At 36.4% G+C, this 27,396-nt stretch overlaps 2 protein-coding genes across 9 annotated transcripts; both read left to right on the top strand.

The window, feature by feature from the left end:
- Positions 1-694: 694 nt before the first annotated feature.
- Positions 695-19,398, top strand: CTR1 (Protein kinase superfamily protein). 8 transcript variants are annotated; one of them, XM_086570007.1, is made up of 18 exons: positions 732-1,421; positions 1,500-1,801; positions 1,897-2,041; positions 3,070-3,173; positions 5,635-5,843; positions 9,208-9,357; positions 9,457-9,639; positions 9,810-9,850; positions 11,506-11,574; positions 11,660-11,760; positions 11,889-11,973; positions 15,854-15,952; positions 16,858-16,926; positions 17,018-17,149; positions 18,223-18,317; positions 18,449-18,585; positions 18,668-18,717; positions 19,042-19,398. In XM_086570007.1, the coding sequence occupies exons 1-16, from the start codon at positions 870-872 to the stop codon at positions 18,555-18,557; spliced, it is 2,445 nt and encodes an 814-aa protein (XP_086426133.1). In that variant the 5' UTR covers positions 732-869; the 3' UTR covers positions 18,558-18,585; positions 18,668-18,717; positions 19,042-19,398. The 8 variants fall into 8 exon arrangements, with proteins under 8 accessions (XP_086426129.1, XP_086426137.1, XP_086426136.1 ...); XM_086570008.1 differs by having other exon boundaries at positions 733-1,421; positions 9,301-9,357; XM_086570005.1 differs by having other exon boundaries at positions 733-1,421; positions 9,199-9,357.
- Positions 19,399-22,280: 2,882 nt separating this feature from the next.
- Positions 22,281-25,618, top strand: LOC147486946 (heat stress transcription factor A-2b-like). The gene is made up of 2 exons (XM_086573420.1): positions 22,281-22,979; positions 24,388-25,618. The coding sequence occupies exons 1-2, from the start codon at positions 22,542-22,544 to the stop codon at positions 25,489-25,491; spliced, it is 1,542 nt and encodes a 513-aa protein (XP_086429546.1). The 5' UTR covers positions 22,281-22,541; the 3' UTR covers positions 25,492-25,618.
- The last annotated feature ends 1,778 nt before the right edge of the window (positions 25,619-27,396 follow it).

The raw sequence follows: 27,396 nt of genomic DNA, 5'->3' as shown, positions 1-27,396 counted from the left end.
AGAGATACAATGAGACAAACGATACAAGAGAACAAACTTAAATTTTGCACCTGCCAGAGACTAAATGTGTGGATGCAAATTGCTTGACAAAGGAGATTGGAATTTGAAATTCAAAAAAGAAAGAGAGAAAAGATTTAGTGATTAAAATTTTAGTTCTTGGGGTGACCTCTGCTTTCAGCCGCAACAAGCTTGATTGAAATAACTATTTTTTTTGCCACATGCGAAAACAAGAATGGCTATTTATTTTTTTTTTTTTTCGATATGGAGTTATTTCGGTTTTGAAAGAGTGCGTTTTAGAGATTTTCTCCTTTAAATTAAATTGGACCTGATAACCCAACGTGACCCTTTAAAATTGTTACGTGGGCCTGGGTTTTGTATTGGTAGTAGAGTTTTTTTATTTTTTTCACTCGCACAAGATAAAAATGATTTTGGACTTAGTTAAGGGCTATGATGGGTATACATACACTTCTGGGTCAAGTGTGACTAGTCTTTAAGCCGTGATCAATAGGATCTTAATTATGCTTGTAATGTTCCTGTGTGACATCAATAAATTTTATTTTACCAATAAAAAAAACACATATAACATCACTGTTTAATTGAAATGTACATTTTGTTCGTACATAATCCTTAATTAAAAAGTCCACTGATTAAGACTTCCAACTTCGAAAATCACAAGCCTAACCAATTACTATCCAGACTCTTCTTGACTATAATAACCCTAGACTCCATACAATGTATCCAAGAAAATGTTCATTCCCGAAATCAAAACATTTGTTGGCTTCACTCTTTTGTAAATATCACCGAAAAAACAACTATCTCTTCTCTATGGTTTTATAATCCCTTTTTTTTTAATATCTGAATTAGTTTGAATGGAAATGCCAGGAAGACGAACGAATTATTCATTACTAAGTCAATTTCCGGAAGAACAACAAATACAACAGCCGAAATTTTCAGGGTACGAGTCATTATCCGGAGGAGACAGTAATAATAATAATAGAGGAGGAGGAGGAGGAGGAGGTCGGATCTCAAATTTAGTAGTGGCAGCATCAAGTGGATTAACAAGACAATCAAGCGGTGGGAGTAGTTTTGGAGAAAGTTCAATATCAGGTGGAGAATATTATGTACCGACTTTATCAATGACTGGGAATAGTGATCCTGAAATAATGTTTGGATATTTAGGAGAAGAAAATAATAATAAGTCTGGAGGAGAAGTGATGGGGAAAGGAGGGAGGGAGGCGTCGAGTTCCAAGAGCTGGGCACAGCAAACTGAGGAGAGTTATCAATTACAGCTGGCGTTAGCTTTGAGGCTTTCTAATGATGCTACTTGTGCTGATGATCCTAATTTTTTGGATCCTGTACCTGATGACTCTGCTAGACGCTCTTCTTCCGCCGCCCCCCAAGTTTTGTCCCATCGCTTTTGGGTATGTTTCTCAATTTCAATGTCCCATCGTTTTTAAATGTATTTTCATATTTTTAATGGGTTTTTTTTTTTGTGACAGGTGAATGGATGCTTGTCTTATTTTGATAGAATTCCAGATGGGTTTTACGTTATCCACGGGATGGATCCGTATGTATGGACAATGTGTACTGATCTGCAAGAGAATGGCCGAGTGCCATCGATTGAATCACTCAGAGCCATTTATCCAAGCGATAATTTATCAGTTGAAGTGGTTTTGATCGATAAACACACTGATTCTGGATTGAAAGAGCTACAAAACAGGGTACTAAGCCTTTCTAGTAGCTGCATTTCCACAGATGAAGTAGTTGATCAGCTAGCAAAACTTGTGTGCAATCACATGGGGTGAGTTGTTCATACCCTTTACCTAAAAGCTCTTCTGGACTTTAAATACTTACGTTTGTGCTTCTTGTAACCATGCTTTTGTTAACTGTCACAAGGGGCGCAGCTTCTACTGGCGAATACAGTTTGATTTCCCGCTGGAAGGACTGTAGCGACATTCTAAAGGACTGTTTAGACTCCATTGTTTTCCCAATTGGAAGTGTATCTATTGGTCTCTGTAGAGATCGCGCTTTATTGTTCAAAGTAAACTTCAGAACCCTTCTTTATGTTGTTTTTGTTTATTCTCACCTGTTTAGATTGGTCCTGCTAGAAGTGCTTCAATTCTTCATGGTTTGCTTTTTAACTTTTCTTGACTTCAGTGGGCATGGACACCCATGACCTAAAAATGTCCGTGACACGCTCTTCTAGACCCATTGAGCACGTTTGATACCCTTTGGTGGATTTGCAATATTGCACACCATAGTAGTTTTATTAAGATCTGGCTATCTCATCTGGTGACCCTATGTTGTAAAGGGACAGCATAGTAGTTTTGATTGGTAACCAAGTGTTTTGGGTCAGATCCAAAGCGTTTGATATTTATAGTTATATATCGTATGGTATAAATAGAAAAAAGTCTTTTGCATCATACATTTGTATATGTAGTGATTCTAGTCTTCAGAAGATCGAAACTTTGGAGCATCCAACTCAAAATCAATTGGCAGGAGTGGAGTGGCTCCAGAAAATTTATGTGCTGCTATGCAAGGCTGTAATTGTTCAATGTGGGACTTTACCAAACGTTTCAACATACCCTCCTCACGGGAGCCTAGCCGTGGACCAACATTATATTGGGTGACGTGGAGTATAAGGGCTCTTTGGGCCAAATACTGAAATAATCTCCGCTTTTTACCATCTTAAACTTTGTAGCGTCAAACTCAAAACTAATTTTCAATAAGTGGACTGGCCCTAGGAACTTATATGCTGTTGTTAAAGGCTTGAATTGTCCAATGTGGGACTGTATTGAACATCGCAACAAAAAGCTTATTCATTTACATCATACTGAAAATTAGTCATGAGTGCATTGTCCACTGATATTATTATTGTGATATATCCTATGGTTGCACTTTTGAACATCTTCTTCTTTTCATATGTCCTATGTTTCTCTAAAGAATTTCTCTTCCCCCCATATCTCACCACTCAGACACCAAAAAGAAAGAAAAAACAAAAAACTTGTTTTTAAGTTTTTTCTCAGGAAAAAATTAAGAGTCACTTATACTTATTTATTGCGCTTACAGGTTCTAGCAGATTTTATTGACTTACCATGCCGAGTTGCCAAGGGCTGCAAATACTGTAGAAGGGACGATGCTGCTTCCTGTCTTGTCCGTTTTGGTGTTAACAAGTATGCTGTTGACTTATAACTATCACACATCTTATAGGAATGTACTTATTAAATGTTGGCATTCTTGTTCCATTACATATAGTTGTGACGGTTGTTGAACTTCAATTAAATATTTCTGAGTAGGTTAAGTGTTGTACTGCCTGGGCTGTCGTGAAAATCTTACTTCATTAGAGTTGTGTATCTGAGAAGACCATATCTCAGCTGTTTTAGTTATATGTACCGACCGAAAAAAAAAGTTATATGTAGGCTGGTTATTGTCTCCGTGCACTACTTTGTCCTGATAAACACAACATGATTACTGAACTGTGCGTTGTTTGTACTTTGTACTAGTGGATCCACATTATATAGCTTAAACTACCTTCAACTTGGGAAAGTCTGCTACCAAGCTAAGTACAATCCAACACAATTTTGGAACTGAAATTGTTTAACTAGAGCTTTCTCTTGGTACTTAATACTCAACTTGGCAAGTCTGACATCAAGTGAGTGCCAATCAAACAGAATATTAGGTATGAGGATGTTCAACTAGATCCCGACACTTGGTACTTGATACTCAACCCAAGGCCACTTGGGTTGTATCGAGTTAGGTTGGGTTAATCTCGTCTGTCTGTTGTAGGTATATCGCTGATATCGTTATCCTATCGTTTTGAATTTTGATACATAAATTGCATGGCGTTCAGTTGCACACTTGCACATTGAACTATACTAGAAATGGCGACCATAATTAAAAATTACACTAGATAAATGACGAGAGAAGAATGAGGACGTATGTCAGAAAATTAAAAAGAACGTGGAATCCGTATTGGACTATGGAGATAGTCATTGACCTCCCCTTTTCAGGTTGACCAATGCCTTAGCCTAAGATCTGAACTAAGTTTTTGTAAGATTCGAAAATCTCTATAACTGTAGTCCCATTCTAAATGTTGTAATCCAAGTGTAACTAAGGACAAACTAGGGCCCCTCAAGCTGCAGTAGTCCGAGTCAAAATAGTGATACTCCTACTTATTGGAGCAAATATAAGTTGATCCATTGTCTTTTACAGTTTCTTTTCATAGCTTAAAATACATTAACTGTTTTTTGTGTTTTTTTTTGTTACCTTTTGATTTGGTTATAGGTAATGTACTGATTTATGATATTACGGTATCGTACTAATGGGGAACAAGGGTGTAGAAAGAGATGCAAGAATGTGGAGATCCTCAAAAGAGAGAAGGAGACGAAAGAAGAAGAAGATTGAATAAGGAGAATTGTAGAATTTGAGGAGGGTAATAGGTTTTGATAATTTGAATGATTAATGATTGAATGATTGAATAATACTAAACAACCTGCAATGACCTCCTTATGTAAATCTAAATAAACTCATAATTGAAATTACTAAATATTTAACTTCCTAATTCTATGAAAATTAAACTAACAATCAAATACTAAGTGGTAATTGCTAAAGCAGTGCTTCCCTTTCCTACATCACATACACACTTGATGATTGGTCCCAGGTAAAATATTGATACATTTATTTTACAAGTTCTGTTTCATAGCTCAAAAGTCCGTGTTTGGCAGCAAGTGTCTTTATCATTGGTGACGTGGCACCCGATGAATAGCCAGATAACTGTTCGGGTCACTTTTCTGTTTACACAAGGGTGTTTTGCACGTACTCAAAACGCACCGATATCGGGTGCTAAGAAATCCTAGAGGTTCACTATTGTGGCTAGATACAAGGACTGAATAAAGACATCACAGCTGTCACCAAACTTAATAAATGTTCACTGTCCTTATTTTGACAGCTAAACCAAAGTTGTTGTGCTATATCCTTGGTTGCTTCCTTATCTACCTAAGACATTCTTGCCAAGCACAGCCTGATTGTTTTCTATTTGTTTTTCCCTTTTGAGTTGGTAGTACGAATGGTGATGATCATAGATTTTGTCAGAATGGTGATTTATTCAGTAATTCTGGATTGTTAGAATGGTGATCAGTTCAATAGTGTTTGAATAATGAATATGCTCTTAGATTTGTATATACCCGTTATTATCATTGTTATAATTGTATCTGCTTCGTTGCTTTCCTTCTTTATTGGTTTTCTTTTACCTTCCTCCTAATTGCTCTATCATATACATTCAATAAACTCAAGTGAGTATCAATGTCTTAAAGAAAATCAATAATCTATGGTTATCATATTGTACATAATCTTCATCTCACATTTGGATGCAATGGTTAATTTCATTTGGCATATGTTTATAGTAGGATAATTGTAAACACTTAACACTGCCAAGAGTATTTAATATTTTGATTAATTTTTCATCTAGAGAAGACATAAGCATAAAGGAATGTTACTTATGTTGATTGTATTGGTCATTCAATATATACTAGTGAGTTCTACCAAAACTTTACCCAACTTATGTTGAGATGTTTTTTTTTTCAATATACTTTTCTTTAGTATTTGTTTTGGCACTGATTACATTAAATGTGGCAGGGAGTATCTAGTTGATTTGATTGAGAAGCCGGGATGCTTATATGAACCAGATTCCATTCTAAATGGTCCGTCATCCATCTCAATTTCGTCACCATTGCGTCTTCCGAAATTCAAACCAGTTGAGACAATAGAGAATTTCAGATCATTGGCAAAACAGTATTTCATGGACTGTCAATCGCTTGATATTGTATTTGGCGTTGCTACTGCAGGTGATATTCTTGTTTCTTTTGTCTATGTTAAAGCACATAAGTGAGACGTTTTTTAACCTGGCTGAATTGTTTGAAACTTATTTAAAAACTTTTAATCCATTGTTAGTGCGTTTAAGTGATAAACTGATAGTGATAGTATCTTGTTGCATTCTCTTGCTCTTGTATCCCTTGGGTTAATGTTTGTCTTAATTATTTTTGGTTAGCTCTCTGTTTCGTCTGTTCACTGTGTGTGTTGTTTCCCATTCAGCATACATAGAGGAAAGACCTTAATGTTTGTACCCCTAGTATACACACTAGGATAGCCAGACATGGCAACAATTCAAATATTCGATGGTGACTATATGGCCATCAAGCACCAACAGTGAAAAAGCATTCTCTATCCTTACCAATAATCCCTATCATTATGGAATTACTTATAGATCAAGAATCCGAATTAAGGAGAACTCTTTCTTGTAATTCCTTACATACAAGGAAGAGGCGTTTTTGTAGAGGAATAGGTGGTGTAGTCTCATTATCGTAATGCTATCTTCTGTGGACGTAAGTAGTTAGCCGAACCACGTAAAAACTTGTTTTTTTTCCTCCATTAGATTAATGGGGTTATCATCTTCATCAACTTGTTTATCGGGATAGATTAATTTTGTCCCCATAGACGGCGCCAATCTGTCACTACATTGGCAAACAAGATATTGATGATGAAAACCCCAATAAATCGATAAAGAACACAAAAAAATTGCAAAACAAATAAAGAAAAATAAAGGAACATGAAGGCAAAGGTTTTATGTGGTTCGGCAATTTCCCTACATTCACAGATTATAGATTACGAATCACACCTTCTCCTAAAAACCGTCCCCTCCGTTGTAAGTGGGACTCATGTTTATAGGATTATAATAGAGAGCTGTACTTATTTACGATGCTTGTTCTACAAGTAATTCCTTATTGATATAATTTTTTTATAAATATGTCGACACGTTTTCATTTGAGCGTGTGTTTGTCTGTTTGATGGTCTTGTAGCTGCCATCATATTGGCACCGCATGTTGCTGTGCTAGGGGTGTGTTACTTAGGATGGGAAAAGTGGAAAACTATATCATAGCTTCTTAGACTTTTCTTCATGGTGCCATTTGTGTTCTCTTTTGCAATTCTTGGAGCGGATTATTTTCATATAATGCTTGTCAGGAAACACAAAACATTTCACGCTTTGGGATACCAAATAGATTGCCTTGTTCACTTGGAAGCTGAGCTGGCACCTGCAAGATTGGGGAGTAATACATCTATGTGGTTGTAAAGGCATAAAAGAAAGGGTTAACTAGTACCCCACTAGATGAGCCAATTAGGGTCTCCCCCCCCCAAATACACACAAAAAAAACACAGTCAACCCAAGTTGACTTTTTTTGTGTGTGTACTTAGGGGGAAGACCCTAATTTCCCCATCTAGTGGGGGGAAATCCTAATTGGCTCATCTAGTGGGGGGGGGGGGGTAATGTTCGTTAACCCTAAAAGAAATATTAGCAACATATCAGGACACATAATAAGTAGGTGAATGCGCCTGTACTTTCCGCACTCCCTCATCACGCATAGAGGTTCTTAGTGCACTTTGATCTGTTTGTTCACACTGCCCACCACCTCAAACGACAAAAGAACACATCCCAAGTGTGCCTCATGTGCATGCATAGGCCATTTTTAGAAGGCTCTCCACTGACCTCCGATAGCTATTACTGGAAATGACCCTTTTCACTAGATTCTGAATGAATGTTTCCTCGTTACCCTGAATAAAACTATTCTTAATAATGCTGGGGAAAAAGATCATCAGGAAGGAGGGCACGAGTGTTGAGAAGGAGCACACACAAAGGCAGAATGTCTCAGTGTGCATTAAGACAGTCTTTTGCATCAATTGTTTATGTAGATGATTTGTCAAAAAAATTAAAAGTAATCTTTGTAGAGTGTTCTGATTGACGGGAGAAACTTCTTTATGAAAGCACATTGTTGTAGTCTGTATAACATATTGTGAAGCTCTATTCATCTATGAAGCCTCATAGCACTGAATTGAGTTTTTTTTACTGATTATTAATATATCTCAAAATTTAACCTTTTATATGGGGGAAATTTTGACTATGTTCTTTTAGCTTCTTTAGATACACCTTTTTTCCGTAGTATATTTTACCAATTTATATGTTTGGTCAAGGCATGGTATTTTTAGAAGTGTTATCTGGAATTGAATCTTTTCAAAAAGTTTTTTTTTTACTATATATATTAATGTGGAAGTTGGATTGCTCTCACTCAATCGCGTTAAATGTAAATAATGAGTGTAGAGAGCAAAAAGCAATGTGTTTGTGTCTGCTGTAGAGACTATTGACGCATGGTACTATAAGACTATGCATTTAAAGGCGCAGGCACCGGAGGTCACTAGGCGTGATTGCTGGAACACAGAGCCTAGGCGAGACTATGACTGCATAGCTATGAGAGTGAGTGATAAAATTCGTATCTTTCTGAAAGCTCCGAGGTCCTTCAAATGAGACCAGATGATAAATACAACATTCTCAGAAGGCAAGTGGCCCGAGGCACGTGTGCCCTAGACAACACTATCATGCATTGAAGGCATGAAACCATGAGCTAGTTTTGTTTGTATAGAATTTTCTAGACGCGATCCTCCTATTATTTTCTGGCTGAACTTATTTAAGGCCTAATTTTCTCTTCTCTCTTCTGCTCCATCCCTTACTCTTTCTTTCTCTTTTACTCAATAGCAAACAAGCGATTGAACAAAAGGTGTATTTTTTTTGGATGTGGTAGCATCAAGAATTGCACTTTCCCACATTTCTGAATTCAGCTGCAAGGATTTGGTGCTCTACTCCGTTTAATTGAATTCCAGTTCTAACCAAGTGGCCTTAAATATTATCCCACTCCTCCAAGCTTGATCTTGGTACATTCTCTGAGTTATTTCACAGTTGATCATGATCCGCCCCTGATTTTTTCTAAGACCCTGATTTGTACCTGTGCTTAAGCTCTTGCTAGCTTGTCTAAACGGGTCTACCGGTATTGATAAATTTTCTCTTTCTTTATCGTCTCTTGGAGCTTGTTTTGCCTTATAAAAAATGACCTCGTAGAACAGTCACGTGCATGATATTAGATATCTAACTTATCTGAAGTATCTTTTTTTCACTTTTCTTTTGTCACGAATCAAGTGCTTTGTAATGAATGTATTGTGTATTGATAAAGGTGCTTTTTAAACAACATTTCATGTGAGTTTTAAAAGTACCACTTTTAGTTATTTTGAAACTATAGTTAACTTATGGCTTCAATGTCTGTGGCTTCTGACCCTGCTTATCTAGAAAGGTCTGGGTTTTTATGTCATCTGTTGTAGTTATGACAGGTATTGCTGATAATCTAGAACAGAAGACAGAATCACTGTTTGAACATTTGGATGGGGCAGATGCTGACATAAAAATTCCGATGCCTGTTTCAGGCAGTGATGATTCTTATGTTCTCTTGTCCCAAAGAGCTGCCCAGTCAGATGCGCATGGTAAAGCTCCTCTTCTGCTAAGTTCATCTAGTCCTCAGAACATTATGAACCCTATCCACTTGGTGAAGGATCCTCTTCCAATGATGCACATATTTCCAGATGGGCAGAGAGTTCTACCTAGCATAGCTGTGTCTAATCCAGGAGTCGCTACAAGTAGAGATCCAAGGTTCATAAGGGGAAGTCTAGCAGTGCCAAATGATTCAGGCACTGAACTTTCTCTTGATGCTGAGGATTTGGACATTCCATGGAATGATCTTAACATAAAGGAGAAAATTGGAGCAGGTATATATATTTATTTATTTTAAAAGCATCACAAACTGCAAGTACGGTGATCCCTTTTTAATTTTTCTTTATAGTCTATGTTTACTTGGGTTTGTTAAAGTTTATGTTATTTCAAGCTAGCTATCCAGTTAATTGATGACATTAAAAGAGTATTGATGGTTTGGTGTCAGGTTCTTTTGGAACTGTTCACCGTGCTGATTGGAATGGTTCGGTATGTGCTTTTCCATTTCAATTTTGTTGTTAGATTGTTGGAATGCCTGTCATTATTTTCTGATCAAGTACTCAATTGGCTCATGTTAGAAGTCCTTTTATATGGCATTTTCGAACTTAGCATTTTGATTTCTAAATATGTAATATGTGCATTGTGCTATTTTGAATTCTTATAATGGTATAGTGAACTTGTCGTTTAATCCCCAAACAAACTGAAAGAAGAAGAATGCATTAATGCATTAATTATAAAGTGGGGATTGCATTGTCTTATATACCATGAATAGATCTAAAAGACATAAAGGTCAAACCTACCCCTATGATGAGAAACTAAAATCACTAACTGGTATATAGGGCAGGGATCGGGTCGGGTTCGGGTCGGATATGGCTATATCCGAATCCGAACCCGAACCCGATTATATCCGAAATTGAATATCCGAATCCGACTAACCCGATTGGATAACACTAAAAATTCAAAAAAATCCCAAAAATTATATCCGAATCCGAACCCGACATACCCGAACCCGAATCCGACCCGAATACAAAAATCAATCCGAACCCGATATATTCGGTAATTGGGTCGGGTCGGATTCGGGTCTACCCGACCCGATTCCCTGCCCTACCGGTATATTTATCATGGCAACAAAGAAACAGAGATAGAATAGCAAATCTGGCCATTGACGTAGTATTAGGGCAGGGAATCGGGTCGGGTTGACCCGGATCCGAATAGTTTGGGTTCGGGTCAATTTTCATATCTGTTTATTTATTCGGTTCGGGTTCGGATATATTTTTTGGGTTTATTTTGAATTTTTAGTGTTATCCGATCGGGTCGGTCGGATTCGGTTTGGGTTTGGATTGAAGATTTCGGTTTTATTCAGATTCGGGTTTGGATATTGTCAAACTATTCGGGTTCGGATTCGGAAATAGGCATATCCAACCCGAACCCGATCCGTTCCCTGCCCTACATAGTATAGTAGAGGCGAGGATTTCAGAAGTAGAGATAAGAAACTTGGATTGATTAGTATTTTTGATCAAAGCTTTTCAGCTCAAATTGCACCCCTGAAAGCAATAATGATCAAGTGCCTAGAATAGAAGAGTCGCCAATGCTAAAGAATTAAAATTGGAAAGTGCTGAAATTTGGGTGTATTTTGTTATATGTAACTTAAAGAGGCGGTGTGATCCAATTAAGTATTTAAGAAACAATGTCATTACCCGGTGTTACAAATAGGCAAATATTTTTTACTTTACTTTCTATGCGTGATATAAGATTTGAAATTTAATATTCACATCGATTTTATCCACTTAGGTCTTACTAATTGAGTGTCAACAATCTGTACATTATACTGTTTCAAAATTTGATGAAATTGAAATTAAATGTGTCTTATTAAAGAGGATACATGAGAGACGTGTGAAGACAATTAGTTGATTGCAATCTTTTCTTGATAGTCATTTACTGCTAAATATATTTGATGAAGAATAATAAAACTTGGTAAGCAAGGCTAGTGGGAGAAGAAATAAGGAGTTTTACACCTTTAGAAAGACTTTGTGTTGTTTTTCATTTGATTGTTCTTTTACTGGAGCTGATGTGGCTTGAGATGAATCTGCAAGTTTGACTTTGTGATGCCTTTGCTTAAATTATAAAAAAAGTGCTGCTTTCAGGAAGTTGCTGTAAAGATTCTTATGGAGCAGGACTACCGTGTAGTGCGCATTAATGAATTTTTACGGGAGGTTTGTCTGAGATATACGTATGAATGTGAATCCTGTGCTTCCTAGAAATTGGTATTGCATCTCATTGCTTTATTTTGTATTTTAGGTTGCTCTAATGAAACGGCTACGGCATCCCAACATTGTTCTATTCATGGGTGCTGTTACGCAGCCGCCAAACCTGTCCATTGTAACAGAATATTTGTCAAGGTGCTTTCTCCAAAATTTTGTACTCATTTTTCATTTTAACTGCTGCTTAGTTTTGCGGCAACTATTGTTTGAATTAAATAAGTGAACAAACTTTTGTAGAATTAACAATATTGACGTTGAATTTGCAGAGGTAGCTTATACCGGCTCTTGCATAAATCTGGTGCGAGGGAAATGCTAGATGAGAGGCGTCGATTAAGTATGGCTTTTGATGTGGTATGCCTTACATGTCTCTCTCTCTTATTTGGAGCATGTTGGAAATTTCAACAATATCAGTTATAGATTGCCTGTATATAACAGTTTTTGGTCCACCCAATACCAAGCTATATATTGATATCCTCTAAAGCACGGATGCACCTACCAAAGGGCTGTGTCCGCGTCGGACACACGTTGGATGCGGCATGGACGCGGTCAACACAGTCAAGATGTGGTCAACTAAACCGGACACGGGTCAAGACGCAGTCAGGACGCGATCAACATGGTCAGGATGCGGATTTTGACTAAAAAATATAAAATAAATCAAAATAATACTAAAAAACTCAATTTTTCAAGTTTTTATTTTGGCAAGACTTATGACATGTTTTTAAAGTTTGATTCGGAAATATTAAACTTAATCTTGTGGCTATTTATATTGAATAGTTTTGAATTTATGAATGTATCAACATTTAATTTAGTTTTTAATGTTCTATTTAAATAAAATAAAATTATAAATATTAATTAATTTCCGTTTTTTTTGCTGCGTTCGCATCCGTGTCCGCGTCCATGCAACATAGGCGATATCTATCCAAAACTTGATGATCTATCCACTTCAAAGATTTGACTATTTGAGTTTAAGTATCCATGTTCACACCGATATACCATCAGTATAAATAATTTTTTAGTGAAAACATATGGGTGTATTTGTTAAAGCAGACTGGAATTAGAAAAAACCATCGATGGAATTATGGATTTTCATTGAAAGCCTAAAAATACAACCCTTAATCTGAAACCATAAACAAAAAAAACCAAATTGGATAAAACCACAAAAAGTAAATAACCTGGATGTTTAGAAATCAGCTAAAAGTTGTTGGACATGTGACATGAACATGCATAAAAGGTGGGAGTGTGGGACATGTGAGAACTTGTGATGGTCATGTGTCATGAACATGCATAAAATTAGATATATTAAGCAATATCAATATTTGGATTAGCCATGTAGGTGGATTTTTTTTTCTCGGTAAAGGTGTATATACAAAATAAAAATAAAAAAGGATGAGATATCCTTATGCATACAAACAAGAACGGTGAAAAGAACCAAAGGGAAAAGAAACTAGAGAAAAAGAAACAAAACGAAAAACCTATATGGGAGTCCTCATAGCATAATGGACTCCCATCTACAGACATAACTCTCAAAAGGTATCGTCCGGAACTCATCATAAATGCGCAGCCAGAAGTAGCGCCTTGATGGTCAATACCACCTTCTCCCTAGGCAAAGACACCCCCTCAAAAATGCGGTTATTCCTCTCTAGCCATAGACCCTATAGGATAGCAAAAGGTAGCATATTCCATACGCGTCTCCCTTTACGAGAGTAGACATCCAAGTGCCATGATGCTAGTAAAGCCTTCACCGACTTAGGGAATACCCACGAAACACTTGATTCCGAGACAAAGAAACACCAAATACTCCAAAAAAAAGGACATCTAAGAAGGATATGACTGACCGACTCACCAGCCCTCAAACACAGAAGGCAAAAATTAATAAGCATCTCTTTAATACGCCTTTTCCTAAGGTTATCCAGAGTCAGAATCTTGCCTAGAGATGTACACCATACAAAGAAAGCAACTTTCAAAGGGATTTTAGAACACCATATAATATGACTCTAGAAATCATGCAACACTCTCATACCTGGACATTGAAGCGTTGAATGAAGGATGGAATAAATTGATCTACAAGAAAAGATTCTCTTCTTGTCGATGAGCCACAGTCTTTTAACTCTACCCGGTCTCACATTAGGAATGAGTTCCAACTTCCCTATTAGTGCAGCCACACTAGCAATCTCCCTGTCACAGAGAGCCCCATATATTCCAAGGATCCAAGCAATCGAACCATTATCTTCCCGCATGAACCAGCGAACTGATTTATTATTTGAGTCAGATAGAGCATATAACTGAGGTAACACCATCATCAGAGTTCTCTCCTCCAACCACACATCCTCCTAAAAGCGGATACCATCCCCACTACCTAGGCTGTAGCCAATGTTCTTGAGAAAAAACTTCCTGACTTTCTGAATCCCTTTCCATATTCCGCATCCACAAGCAGTATGAACAGACCCGCTTTCCTAGCCCCCATTTATTTTCCCAAACCGAGACACAATAACTCTCCTCCAGAGACTCTCTCTATCCTCCCCAAACCTCCAGAGCCACTTACCAAGAAGCGCTTGATTAAACTGCCGTAGACTTCTGATACCCAGTCTTCCATCATCTTTTGGCTTGCAGACCCTATCCCATCGCACGAGGTGAAATCTGTGTCTATCATCGATGTCGTCCCACAGAAAATCTCTCATGATCGATTCCAATCTGTTGACAATAGTGGATGACATATAGAATAGAGACATATAGTACACCGGAAGACTTGAAAAGATGCTCTTGATAAGGATGACCCGATCACCCGTGGACAAAAAACGACCCTTCCATCCTGACAATCTCCTGCTAAACCGCTCTATAACCCCGTCCCAGATGGATACAGATCTATAAGATGCCCCAAAGAGATAAGCCCAAATATTTGGATGGGAGATAACCCGTGTTAAACCCCACGGAGGAAGCCATAAAGGCCAGGTCCTCCTTTCCCATTGCTCCAAAAATGGCGTTTTCCCCATATTAACTTTGAGACCCGTCACCGCCTCAAAACAACACAGAATGCCCCGAAGATATCTCAATTGCTCTAAGCTATGCCCCGTAAACACCACGGTATCATCCACGAACTGGAGGTGCGATATCAAAACCTGATTTCTGCCCACCCTGAATCCTTCCAACACCCCTAGACAATTTGCTCTGTCCACCATCCTGCCAAACACCTCAACCATCATAATAAAGAGAAGAGGGGATAAAGATCCCCTTGTCTTATACTTCTGGAGCTCTTAAAAAAATCTGCTGGCGTTCCGTTTATGAGAATGGAAAAAGATGCGGAAGAAACATATCTCCGAATCCATCTCCTCCATCTTGCCCTAAACTTCATCCTCTTCATGATGTAATCAAGAAAGTTCCAATGCACATGGTTATAAGCCTTAGCCAGATCAATCTTACATACCATCCCCGGCCTATCCATCTTCCTTTGATTGTTAGCAATCAAAACTCCGTCCAGAATCTGACGTCCAAAGACAAAAGCCTCTTGTTCCTGAGCTATGACCTTTGACAATATTTCCTTCAACCTGATGGATAAGACCTTAGAAATGATTTTATACGCACTACCAATGAGGCTAATGGGACGTAAATCAGATATGTCTTCCACTCCATGCTTCTTAGGAATCAACTTGATGAACGTATTGTTAAGACTGTGAGCTAAGAAACTTGTCTCATAGAAGTCCTGAATCATTTCCATGAAGTCCACTCTAACCATTTCCCAAACCGTTCTAAAGAACTCAATCGGAAAACCGTTTGGACCTGGAGATCTATCATTTTTCAAACTCTTCATAGTCATGTAGGTGGATCATTCGTTACTATTGTTCTATCTGAAGTGGCATCTTCGATTTCCAAAGGAGTCGAATAGCCGAGGAACTCTTAACTCGACTAGGAAACCTCTTCCGTTTCAAACAATGGAAATGAGGGTTGGGCCATATTCTCATTCATTTGGAGCACTCTTATTATTTTAGGTCACTAGGTCATCGGGCTGAGTGCAGGTCATGTTTTGTTTTACTAGCTTTCCATGTTGTGCCCTTTCAGCTGAAGCTGTCCTTAGTTTCCACTAGAGAGTATTGAATAAGTGAATAACTGTGTAAAAGATGTACTTTTTATGTTTAAATATTCCTCTTTAAATCATTTATCCAACTATCTACACTATTTTTTTTTTGGAAATGGTTTCTACCCAGTTGCTTAACAAGTTTGTTATTGCTTTTTGCAGGCAAAAGGAATGAATTATCTTCATAGGCGCAATCCCCCAATTGTTCATCGAGATTTGAAGTCTCCAAATCTTTTGGTTGACAAAAAGTATACCGTAAAGGTACCAACATCATTCTCTACAGAGATAGCACACAAATTATATTCTCTTAGACACCTTTGAGTAAGATAATAAAATATAATTAATTATTTAAGTACCCCAAGAAAAACAGGACATTTGACCCTCTTACTGCCTGTATTGCCGTGTTGGAATTTATTCATCCTTAACTGCAAAAACGGCATAAAGTCATTTCCATGTAAAGCAACTGATGCATTTCTTAACACTTTAGAATGATCTCATCGTTCTACCAATAATTATGCAAAACAACATCTTCTTCACACCTAACTCAATTATATTTATCCGCCAGTGAATTTCGAGTGCACCTTTGGTGTATTTGCAGGCACAGTTCATTCTCATGATAAACTTCAGAAACAAATGCCCATGTTGGACAGTGTTAGTTATGGTGACTGGTAGTTCTTTTGCGTTATGAAGAATGGCTTAATCTCACACTTATTTTGATTTCGTGTCCATCAAAGGATGGGATGAAGTCATTTGGGTGCTTGAAATAATGATATTCGCCATCTTCTTATGCTCGTTCTTTCGGTTTCCTTTCACTACATATATGTTATTTGGCTGGAAGGAACACCCGTCTGTCTTAACGAGTAGTAACCGTGATTGGTAGAGCATATCTTTCTTGGACCTGGTGCTGCCTTATTTGAGTCCGACATGAGTGTCCCTGTGCTGGACACGGATTTTCTTAAGAATATGAAGTGTCCATGTTACTTTTTTTTATCGGTTTACATCTCAATATACAAAAACTAGACGAATAAGCAGTTTTCCCATGTAACAACTACTGTAAGACTCTGGCTAAGATGATTTGAAGTATGAATAGCGGTCTTTTTCTTTTGTTTATTTTGATTTTGCTATTTTTAAGCTATTTTTTTTCTTTATCATATGTAACCGTCCAGGTCTGCGACTTTGGCCTTTCCCGCTTGAAGGCAAACACATTTCTCTCTGCTAAATCAGCTGCAGGGACTGTAAGTTGCTTCACTTTGGATGTTAGTTATTTCTCCTCGCTCGGTTCTGTGATGTAGCTCTTTGCTGATTTCATTTTACTTATTCCCTTAGCCGGAGTGGATGGCACCAGAAGTCCTTCGTGATGAGCCATCGGATGAGAAGTGTGATGTTTACAGCTTTGGTGTGATTTTGTGGGAGCTTATGACTTTGCAATTACCTTGGAGAAATTTAAATCAAGCCCAGGTAATGATTTTTTATCGTACTTTTCTAAAAAAAGTAAATAAATGGAATGATACTGTGGAAGTGAATTGGAAACTAGAAAACATGAGTTTCTACTTGAACTAAGAGTTCTGAACAATATTCATGGAAATAGTTCTTGATGAAACAAAACGAGATAGTTGGTAATAGCAGTTTCCCAGCAAAACTATTTAGAAGTATCAGGTGCTAATGTATGAAGCTTTCATGGAGCAACCACAGGTGCTAAAAGAAAAGAACAACATTTGTCATTATATAAGTACCAAGAAAAAGGAAATATTGCTATCAGTAAATGTCCAATTCCGCTATTCCAAAGAGGTAATGAGGAAGAAAAATACAAAGCCAAACAGCTTTGTTTTCTGTTAGGGCTGAGACTTTATTTAGCGTAGGGATCAAAAAGAACGTAGTAGAGTCAATTCCCCCTATTTCATAGGACATCCACTATAAATCACATTTACGCCCAGAATGACTTGCACTATTGGATCTTGAGGCACTTATTAAAAGTATAATTATTTTGAAAAGCATCAATCATGTCTATGCTGTTATCATATGGAAAGATTAAAAAGCTAGCACATTTCTGGTCTTACATTTTAGAGCTGTACTCTCGCGTCAAAATCTTCTGGCACTCCTGGCGTAATGAAACACATACAGAGACTGAAGCCAATTAAAATTGCAGTGATGAGGAATTATTTCATCATGAAGTACAAGGATCCCATTTCCTGACAGGACGTGCTATAAAAATGACTTTTTATCAGTGTGACTATCCAAGACAAAGGACCAGTAAATATAGTTTGGGAGTATTTATGATTTGATAATTATAGTTGATTCAATCAAGTGATCTCCTGTTTTGTAATAGGACTAGAATTTGGGAGGTGGTAGTAATCAAGTTAAGTTATTAAGGCATGCTCAATTCTATCCCATCAAGGGCAAATGGCAGATTACTTTAATACTGGTGTTTTGCGTTAGAATTATCTTCTCGTTACAAGTACCTACAATTTTTTTGCTTAATTATTATTTCAGTTATATCCTTAGCATAATTAATGAAGTTGTTTTGCTTGCAGGTGGTAGCTGCTGTTGGTTTCAAGAACAAACGACTTGAGATTCCACACGGTGTAAATCCTCAAGTGGCAGTATTAATTGAGGCTTGCTGGGCAAAGTGAGCAAAAATTCTCAATTATTTCTGTCTGCTTTCATTTGTAGTGCTAATGATCTTTGTTTCTTTATTTATAAAAAGAAAAAGAGTATCTTTGTTTCTTACAATGAAAACAACTGATGGTTGAACTGCAGTGAGCCATGGAAGAGGCCTTCCTTTTCCAGTGTCATGGAATCCTTGAAGCCAATGATCAAGCCTCCCACACCTCAACCAGTACATGCAGCCCTGCCACAGCTAACCTGATGGGAGAATCTCCCGTGGATTACTGGAGGTGAGGGAGCTATTTCTTTCTTGAAATTTGTCCTTGACAATTTACGTTCAGAGTCTGAGTTGCTCATATCATCTCATTGCAGGTGCATCATTATGGACACCCCAACCAGTCAAATTTGCTTTTTTATTGAAGGTTTGTTATAATAATCACGTGTAAAATTTTAATTTTGCAAAACTTAAAACTTCCCTTATTTTAGTGGGGAATACTAGGTAATGCACATGAAAAAATACATTCCCAAAGTCTCTCATGTGACAGTTGAACGCATAGAGGAATTCAAATTACTGACCCAGTCAATATTGCGGTTCACTCAGAGATCTCTATAGATACAACCATTAGTTTTTGTTGACCTTTGGTGCTCTCTGCAGTTAAATATGTATCCGCTCAAGTCTACCTAGTTTACTACAGCACTTCCTGAATTTAGTTTAATGATATGAGTTCCCATGTTGTTACTTGCAGGGTACATTGTGTACATACTAACACCTGTTGCCAGTTGAGAGTACAGATTTTTAAAGATGGTATCAGATTGCGAGCGTTTCCCAGATATACTGCTATGTTGTATGGTTTCCGACTATTCCGTGTCCACTCGAGGCTTGCTTGTCACCTGGAAAACATGTAATAATTCCTTGCATTGATCTGTAATTAATTGAAGGCATCATAATGTAATGAGCAGCGTTCGGGTGGTACACACAGCTGAAGCAAACAATTATTGTGGTTAATATTGATCGTACTTTAGGCAAATGTATACAATCCACAGTTTTGAGTCTTGTAACATATAGATAAGAAATTATAAAGTCAAAGAATAAGTTATGTCTTCGTATTTTGGTCTGTGTAATGTACTAACGTGGATGGTGCTGGTGGAGGGATGCCAGGAGATGATAGATGGTACCTTACACTCCTTACAGTGTGAGCAATTCATACAGCGTTACTCTGAAGGGACATTTTCTTTTCCTTTTTTTGGATGCCATGGGTGATGGGTCAGTATTCATGTCCTTTATTTAGATTAGGGGTGACTTCGGATCTGATAAAGGGACTTCTGGAAAAATTTCCAATTTTTTTGGGATGTCAATATTCTTTCCAAATCCAATCCAATTATTTTTCAGGGAAAGTTTGTTGGAAATTTTTTGGAAATTTTGAAATCTGTAAAATATAGAAATAAATTGGAAATTTGAATTATATAATCGGATTCTCTTTTAGAATAATTATTTTTTTATCAAGTTAATAAATTTATTTAACAATCATTTTGAAATGTATTAATTCAGTAAACAATTTAGACTTTTTAACACGTTTATTTAGCAAATTTTTTCATCATGTTAATGTATTAATTCAGTAAATAGGAATATAGGATAAATTGAGATATGTACTAGAATGACAATATTGATTTTTTGAAGTTGTGAGAGAAAATATTCTATTTTTTTAGGGTTTTTATTTAGTTTGTAAATTATATATAGTTTTAATTTAGTAACTATATGAAATAGACCGCTATATGTTAAGAATTCAGAAATTAATCGGAAATCAGATCGGATTTCGAAAACACATTCAATTCCTATCCAATTATTTTTCTGAAAAATCGGATATCGGAACACAAATATCATTGCTAAATTCAGAAAAATATCGGATCGAATTCGAAAAAATTGGATTTTCGGAAAAAAGAAACCCCCTAATTTAGATAGTTAGAACTTTGTTTCCTAAGGTGGGAATCGTAACCGACCTTGGGTCTAACCTCCCAAGTCTTGACCAGTAGAGCATTTAAAACCTTCATGACAATATTGGGTAATTGTTTTTACTACCAATTTTCTGTAGTTTCAGACAACCTGAAATGTGTATAAAAAATCAACTCCCTTCAGCGAACAGAGAAAAAATTATGTTGTGCCCTTTCTGATTGACCATGTAAAATCTTATGGAGGTATTTTTACTGTCTGAACATCGTGGTTGTGGGTCAAGTGGTGAACACTGGAACCTTGTAGAACGAGTCTTACTATTGCGGGTTGGTTTCACCTTTCAGCACCCAATGGAAATGTTGGGCCCAGGATTTTTCATGTCCACCCGCCGTGAGACAACAGACCTATCCATCGGGATTGTGTTAAAAACTAAAGTAATGGGCTTTTGATTTATATATATATATATATAAATAGTTATTTAGGTTAACTTAAAATAAATATGTACGTAAAACTTCACCTACAAAATAAATTCAAACCTAATTTTTTGTGGTTATGAAGTACTCACCATAATTATTATTTTCTCAAAATTTCAGCTCATTTGAAACCTCAAACATAGATAAAAATTGTTGTCATCTTTAAAAAGAAATCTAATAGTCTAGAAATGTTGAATTTTTGTAATTGTTTTTTGCCAATGTTAGATAGATGTTTCCAAATGAACTGAAAATTTGTAGAAATGATCTTAATATTGAGTATATCATATCTACAAAAAATTAGGTTTGAATTTATTTTGTAGGTGGAGTTTTACTTATGTACTTATTTTAAAGTTAACTTAAGTAGCTACTTTTAAGAGAATGACTATATATTCTCTTAGAAGTAGCTACTTAAGTTAACTTTAAAATAAGTACGTAAATAAAACTCCACTTATAAAATGAATTCAAACCTAATTTTTTGTAGTTATGAAGCATTCACCATAATCATTATTTTCCCTAAATTTCAGTTCATTTGGAAACCTCTAACATAGATAAAAATGATTGTCATCTTTTAAAAAAAATCTAACTGTCCAGAAATGTTAAATTTTTGTAATCGTTTTTTTGTCAATGTTAGAGGTTTCTAAATGAGCTGAAATTTTGTAGAGATGATCTTAATATTGAGTATACTATATCCACAAAAAAAATAGATTTAAATTTATTTTGTAGGTGAAGTTTTACTTACGTACTTATTTTAAAATTAACTTAAGTAGCTATTTTTTTAGATAAAGACTATATATATATATAGAGTATGAAGAATAGTGATTTTGTGTCACAAGAATAAATTAGTTATTTTTTAAAATAATTTATTATTTTTTGTCAAAAATAGACTACTAATGATTGACAAGTGTCATAAAATGTTTTTTAATAGTGAAAAATGACATTTTTGCCCATGTGTGACGGACACAAATTCACTATTTTATATACGGTAGTAGTAGTAGAATTGTTATTTTGTGATTTTATAGCTAAGTTGCATTGACACGCCGTATCGGACACGGATACGAATTGTCGGACACGGCAAAATATCAAAATTTGAGGTAAATTACATGCAATATGTGTCCGACACGGACACGTGGATACGTGTCCGATACGGATTTTTTTCAAAATATGGCGTGTACATATAACCTAGTTTTTTAGTAGTAATTTCTTAATTTCATAATTTTTTATTATTTTTTTGATTTTTTGGAGTGGCAAAACAGTAATTTGACTATGGCCGTGAATAGCATATATTGCATATGTTCACGGGGCAGATTTATAAATTCCAAAAAAAAACCGTCACATCAGGGATACGGGCCTATATTTTGAAAAAGAAAAATATGTGTGGATACACGTGCATAGACCAGTATATATATATAAATAAGTCTTATTCCTGTAGGCCCGTGGGTTTCTAGTAGCTACGCCGTGAAAAAAATCTTTAACAGTATGTGGCTATGTGCAATGAAACAAGTGGTCAGCTTAGATTCTTTAACTGCCAAAATCAACGGCCCAACCAAACAATCTATTTCTGTGACAGAAAAAAAACCAACGACTACACATAACTGTACAAAGTCGGTGGTGTTCCCTTGGCCTTATAACTTGTCAATAGTACTAGTAGTACAGTACTCAAAATCCACCGCCTTTCTTCCTTTCCAAGAAAAATATCTCCTAATGGCGGCAAACCCACCCATTTAAATACCTCTCCTCGCTCACTCTTCACCCAACGCTTGACCCTCTTTTTTCACTATCCATAACTACAATCTCTTGGTCCATAAAATAAATACATAAACCTCAGATGAAACCAATACAAAATTCCTGTATTAGTCCAACTGGAAAACAAGTCTCGTCTGAGATGAAACCAACAGTAGCCATTCCACTTTCTTCATCAGCTTCTCCATTACTAGACTTTGAAGCGTTTTCTTCGTCTTTTACGGCGTCTAATTCTCCTCCTGGGAATGTTATACCGGTATCGAGTGAAGGGGAGACTAATAGTAATATTATTGGAGTAGTTGTTCCACAACCACTAGAGTGTTTGCAAGGTACACCAGTTCCTGCTTTTCTTTGTAAAACTTTTGATTTAGTCGATGACCCTTTATTAGATCCGGTTATCTCTTGGGGGTCGACCGGTCAGAGTTTTGTGGTTTGGGATCATGTGGAGTTCTCCAAGAGTATAATTCCTAGGAATTTCAAGCACAACAATTTCTCCAGTTTTGTCAGGCAGCTTAACACTTATGTGGGTACCACCTGTAACCAGCCTGTAATGGCTGCTGTAATCTGTATGTAGATTTTTTTGTTTTGTTTTGGGTCTTTTCAATCTGTATTATTTTCTACTCTTTTTGTATGTTGTTTTATTATCTGCTATTCTGTTAGTGGATTTATGTTATTCTGTACTTGGATTTGATCAAGATTATGTAAGAGCGAAATCAAGATGTGTATTTTAGCTTTGTTAAATTGACAATTTTCCTTAGTGTATCCTACACTTCTTTGTTAAATGAATTACAATAGTTGACTTTGGTGCTTTATTTCAATTTTAACTTCTTCTAACATTGCACTTTTATTTAAGAGTCTGACCCTTAGTACGAAATGTTTGGGTTATAGAGGAGTTGCCCTGTTTCTTTTAGGAAGAGATAATTAGAGTGTGATATTTGTTTAATCAGTGCTATTTCAGTTGTGGGAATGATGGAAGTAGCATTTGAATTAAAGATGTAGTGATGTATCTTGTTGGCGGAAGTTTTAACAATGGATGAACATCAATTGAGTTTAATAAAATAAACACTTAAATTTAGGGTTTAAACCTTCTAACATGAAGAACAATTCACAAATAATTAATGATCAATAATAACTATCTAACAATGAAGGCCTAGATGCCTTTATATAATAAACCTTGTTCCTAATTCTATTTAGAAACCAAAATAGAAACCTTATTAAATAACCTAGATCTAAAACAAGTAGCAAATTCTTCTAACTTAATAAGACTACTAATAATATAATTAGAAGGCTTCCATGCCCATGCATCATGTAGACGATGTTGGTCATACATTAATGGTACTATTGCAGCACGAGCTTCAAGAAGGAAACAGTATATCGTTCAAATATGTTGGTGGTAGTCATAGCTTAATTTTTTTTATTGAAGCATGGAACTATAATATATGTTTGTTTATGCGAGATTTATATCAGATTTGACCTCTTTAGGTTTGTTGTGTATTATCTCGGATGTCTTGGATTACAAAAACAAAAGATACTTAGTTAATATGAGATAGTTGCTCCCTTTTTCCTTGAACATTTTTTTTACCATAGAACAGGAATCTTTTTTCTGCCTATAGCAGCTGTGGTCACATTCTTTTCCAGGTAGTATTTCATGTTTTGAGAACAACTTCTTTCTTTTTTATGTTTGAATTTTGATATTTGGAAAGTTCATGCAACATTCACACTTGGGGGCTTTGTTAGGTTACAAGACAATCTTTTTTTTTTTTTTTTTTTTTTTTTGCACACAAGTAAGGTTACAGAAGATCTATACCTGTTAATCCTATTACTATGAATGCGTTTATGGAGAAACATTTCATGAAGTTACTATCATCTTAAATTGATTTTGTATCTTGTGTTATTCTTTCATTTTCTTAAAGCCTCTGTCTTGTGTTTAGGGTTTCCGAAAAGTTGATGCTGACCGTTGGGAGTTCGCAAATGAAGATTTCCTACAAGGACAGAGGCATTTGTTGAAGAATATTCACAGGCGCAAGTCAACTCAGGGGCAGATTGGGAGCCATGTTGAGTTTTCAGGTGATACAGGAAGGTTTGGATTGGAAGGTGAGATTGAAAATCTTAAGAAAGACAGGAGTCTTCTGATGCAGGAAGTTGTCAGATTGCAGCAGGAACACCGTGGAAGCGCTTACTGCATGGAGAAAATGAAGCAGCGGTTAGATGCAGCAGAGCAGAGGCAAAAACAGATGATCTCATTCCTGGCAAGACTTCTTCAGAATCCCGTCTTCTTGGCCCGTCTTCAGAAAATGAATGAACAAAAGGAGATTGCTTCTCCAAGGGTGAAAAGAAAGTTTGTGAAGCATCTGCAAGTTGACCATAGTGAGCCAGATTCTACTGTTGAAGGACGACATATAGTTAAGTATGGTCCCTGTGTAGATAACAAGCATACATCTTTGACAATGGAAGATCTTAACCAAATGCCTGATAGACAACTTTCAGGTCAACTTTTACAAGATATGGTGGAAAGGTTAGGGCTTAATGGGAAGGGCTTGCACAGTCAGGTTGAAAATATGGCGAGGGATGAGTTAGAGCAGGGATTCGTCGGAGCCTCTACTCATATGAAACTGTGCGAGCCATGGTTGAAACCAGTGGGCTATGAAGACACATTGAAAGGGAAGAACGTTGCAAGTCCTCAAGCAGAAGTTGGTCCTGACTATACTGTTTCTTTGCCAGAAGATTTATTGTCAAAGGGGAAAATATTTGCAGAGTTCATGTCCCCTGGTGAGGTTGGCATTGCTAAAAAAGAGGATATTTGGAATATGGATATCGGAAGTATTGGCCTTGATACCTCTAGTCACGATGTCTTTGCTGATCTTGACAATTACGATGACCATGAGCTTGGGGCTATGGGTGAATTTTCAAAACTATGGGACTTGGGGCCTCACCAAGCAGCAGAAAATGTTGGAGTTGACAAATGGCCAGCTGATGCATCCTCTTGTAACAATTTGGCAAGCCAAGCAGGTCTTCCAGAATATGATCGAGTTTAGAACACCAGTGCTTAGGGCTTTTCTTTGATTTCAATCTCGGCCATTGCAGATTGCCCTTTTCTATCATTTTCAGTTGAGGGTTTCCTTGACTGCAAACGATTTATAATAATATATAGTGATTTGATTACGTTTTTTTCTCTGTTTTTATTTTTTGTTCATTAAATTATTTTAGTTTTTATACATTTGTCCTTCCATTTTCACATTCATTTCTTTTTATAGGTGTTACTAATTGATTCTACAGATAGAAATATTTCTTTACCCGTTGCTTCCAGGATTCATACTTTTATGGTGTTTGGATGGGTTGTCTAATCTTTCCGTGGTTCCAAGTTGACCCTCTCGCTATAGTAATACGAACAGTTTTTTAGACTTTCGTCTCCACCAACTTATTGAATTAGACTTACGTCCCCGTTCTTTGCATATTAGACTTACAACCCCAATTTCACAGCTGACTCAACTTTTTCCGTTTTGTGCATGTGTAAAGACACATTTTCCCCTGAGTAGGCAAAATGATGAATATGCCCATTGACTATCAAGACCAAAAGCTTGCAAATTGACACGTGGCATCATCTCTCTCATTTAATCCAACGAACCCAAATATTTTCCCTAAATGACACCCAATACCTTTGCTAACTTGAATTGACCAAACTACCCTCAATCATTTTTCTCTCATGTGCCACGTGTCAGCATCCTGTGAAGTGAAATCAACGGTTCATAATGGTTCATGCAGAACACGTCTCATCAGCTCTGTAAGAGCACATTTTCTTAGCCAAAAGATCACTCAAATTTACTATATTCTTCACTGTCAACTCAAACATGATGAAATTAGTTCCATCTTCACAAATCCAACTTATTTTGGTTTAGTAAACAAACACTACACTATCTAACAAAAGAAAAACGCAAATTTGAGCTCAAGGTAAATTACTTAAATTTCAAACCTTTAATGCTTGAACATGTTTTTAGGTGGTTTCAAGTATGTTAAGTAAGAAATGTAAAATATTTATGAGAATGTGTAACTTTAATAACGTGTAACATTTCTAAATATTGCATCTTGAGGGGGGAGAACTAACATTTGTACTTGTGATTCTTGCTTATATTCTAGGAGCAACTTTTGCATTTTGTTTGTTTTGTTCTAACTTAATTGTAATTAATTTGTATCAAACACAGATGAAAAGGGATTATTTGGCTAAGAGAAACTTAATGTTCCATTATCATGGGGCATTTCAAGAGGCACCTGATGGTTCACTATATGCCCATGATAATTATAGAGGTGGTGTTATGGAGAAGATGAGGAATGTGGATGGGGATAGGATAAATTATATGGACTTAGTAGATGATCTTAAGGAAAACTATTTGTTTGATATTAGTGCAGTGTTTGAAGTATTGTACCTTTGTAATGGTGAGATGGTAAATGTTAAGAATGATAATGATTTGATGCAAATGTGGGCTAACATGGAGGAAGATATAAGTGGGTGGAGTATTTGTTGAATTTGAAGGGGAACTTATTGAGTTAGTGGAAACTATGATTGTACCAACTCCACAAGTTTCAACTCCAAAAAGCCTAGGAAGAATGTGAAGAAGAAGAGTAAAATGAGAAGTATGAAGAAGAAGAATTCAATCATCAAAGATTCTGATGATTTTTATACAAATAAGTGTCTTAGTACATTAGATGATTATGAGGAAGAGGAAGATTGGAATGATGATTTACCACCAATAGCACCTAATAGTTTAGCTCCAGCTGATATTTCAAATCTACCATCAATAGCACCTATCATTTCAGCAACATGTCCTGATCCTAAGACTTTACCTCCAGTACCACCTATAGCCAATGCATCTTCTCCACACATTTCAAAGTCCACATCACCAAACAAGTTAGCTCCACCAACACAGTTTTCACCTCCACCACAA

The sequence above is a fragment of the Coptis chinensis genome, chromosome 7, assembly GCF_015680905.1.
Source record: "Coptis chinensis isolate HL-2020 chromosome 7, ASM1568090v1, whole genome shotgun sequence".
NCBI lineage: Eukaryota > Viridiplantae > Streptophyta > Magnoliopsida > Ranunculales > Ranunculaceae > Coptis > Coptis chinensis.
Note: the sequence above shows the minus strand (reverse complement) of the source record. Positions and strands in the feature narration are given on the sequence as shown.

Excerpts from the sequence above, each read along its gene's own strand:
- CTR1 (XM_086570003.1), top strand. The coding sequence starts at position 870 with ATGGAAATGCCAGGAAGACGAACGAATTATTCATTACTAAGTCAATTT. Across the intron at positions 15,953-16,857 it reads ACAAAAAGTATACCGTAAAG|GTCTGCGACTTTGGCCTTTC; the intron begins GTACCAACATCA and ends GTAACCGTCCAG. Across the intron at positions 18,318-18,448 it reads ATTGAGGCTTGCTGGGCAAA|TGAGCCATGGAAGAGGCCTT; the intron begins GTGAGCAAAAAT and ends GTTGAACTGCAG.
- LOC147486946 (XM_086573420.1), top strand. The coding sequence starts at position 22,542 with ATGAAACCAATACAAAATTCCTGTATTAGTCCAACTGGAAAACAAGTC. Across the intron at positions 22,980-24,387 it reads TCAGGCAGCTTAACACTTAT|GGTTTCCGAAAAGTTGATGC; the intron begins GTGGGTACCACC and ends TCTTGTGTTTAG.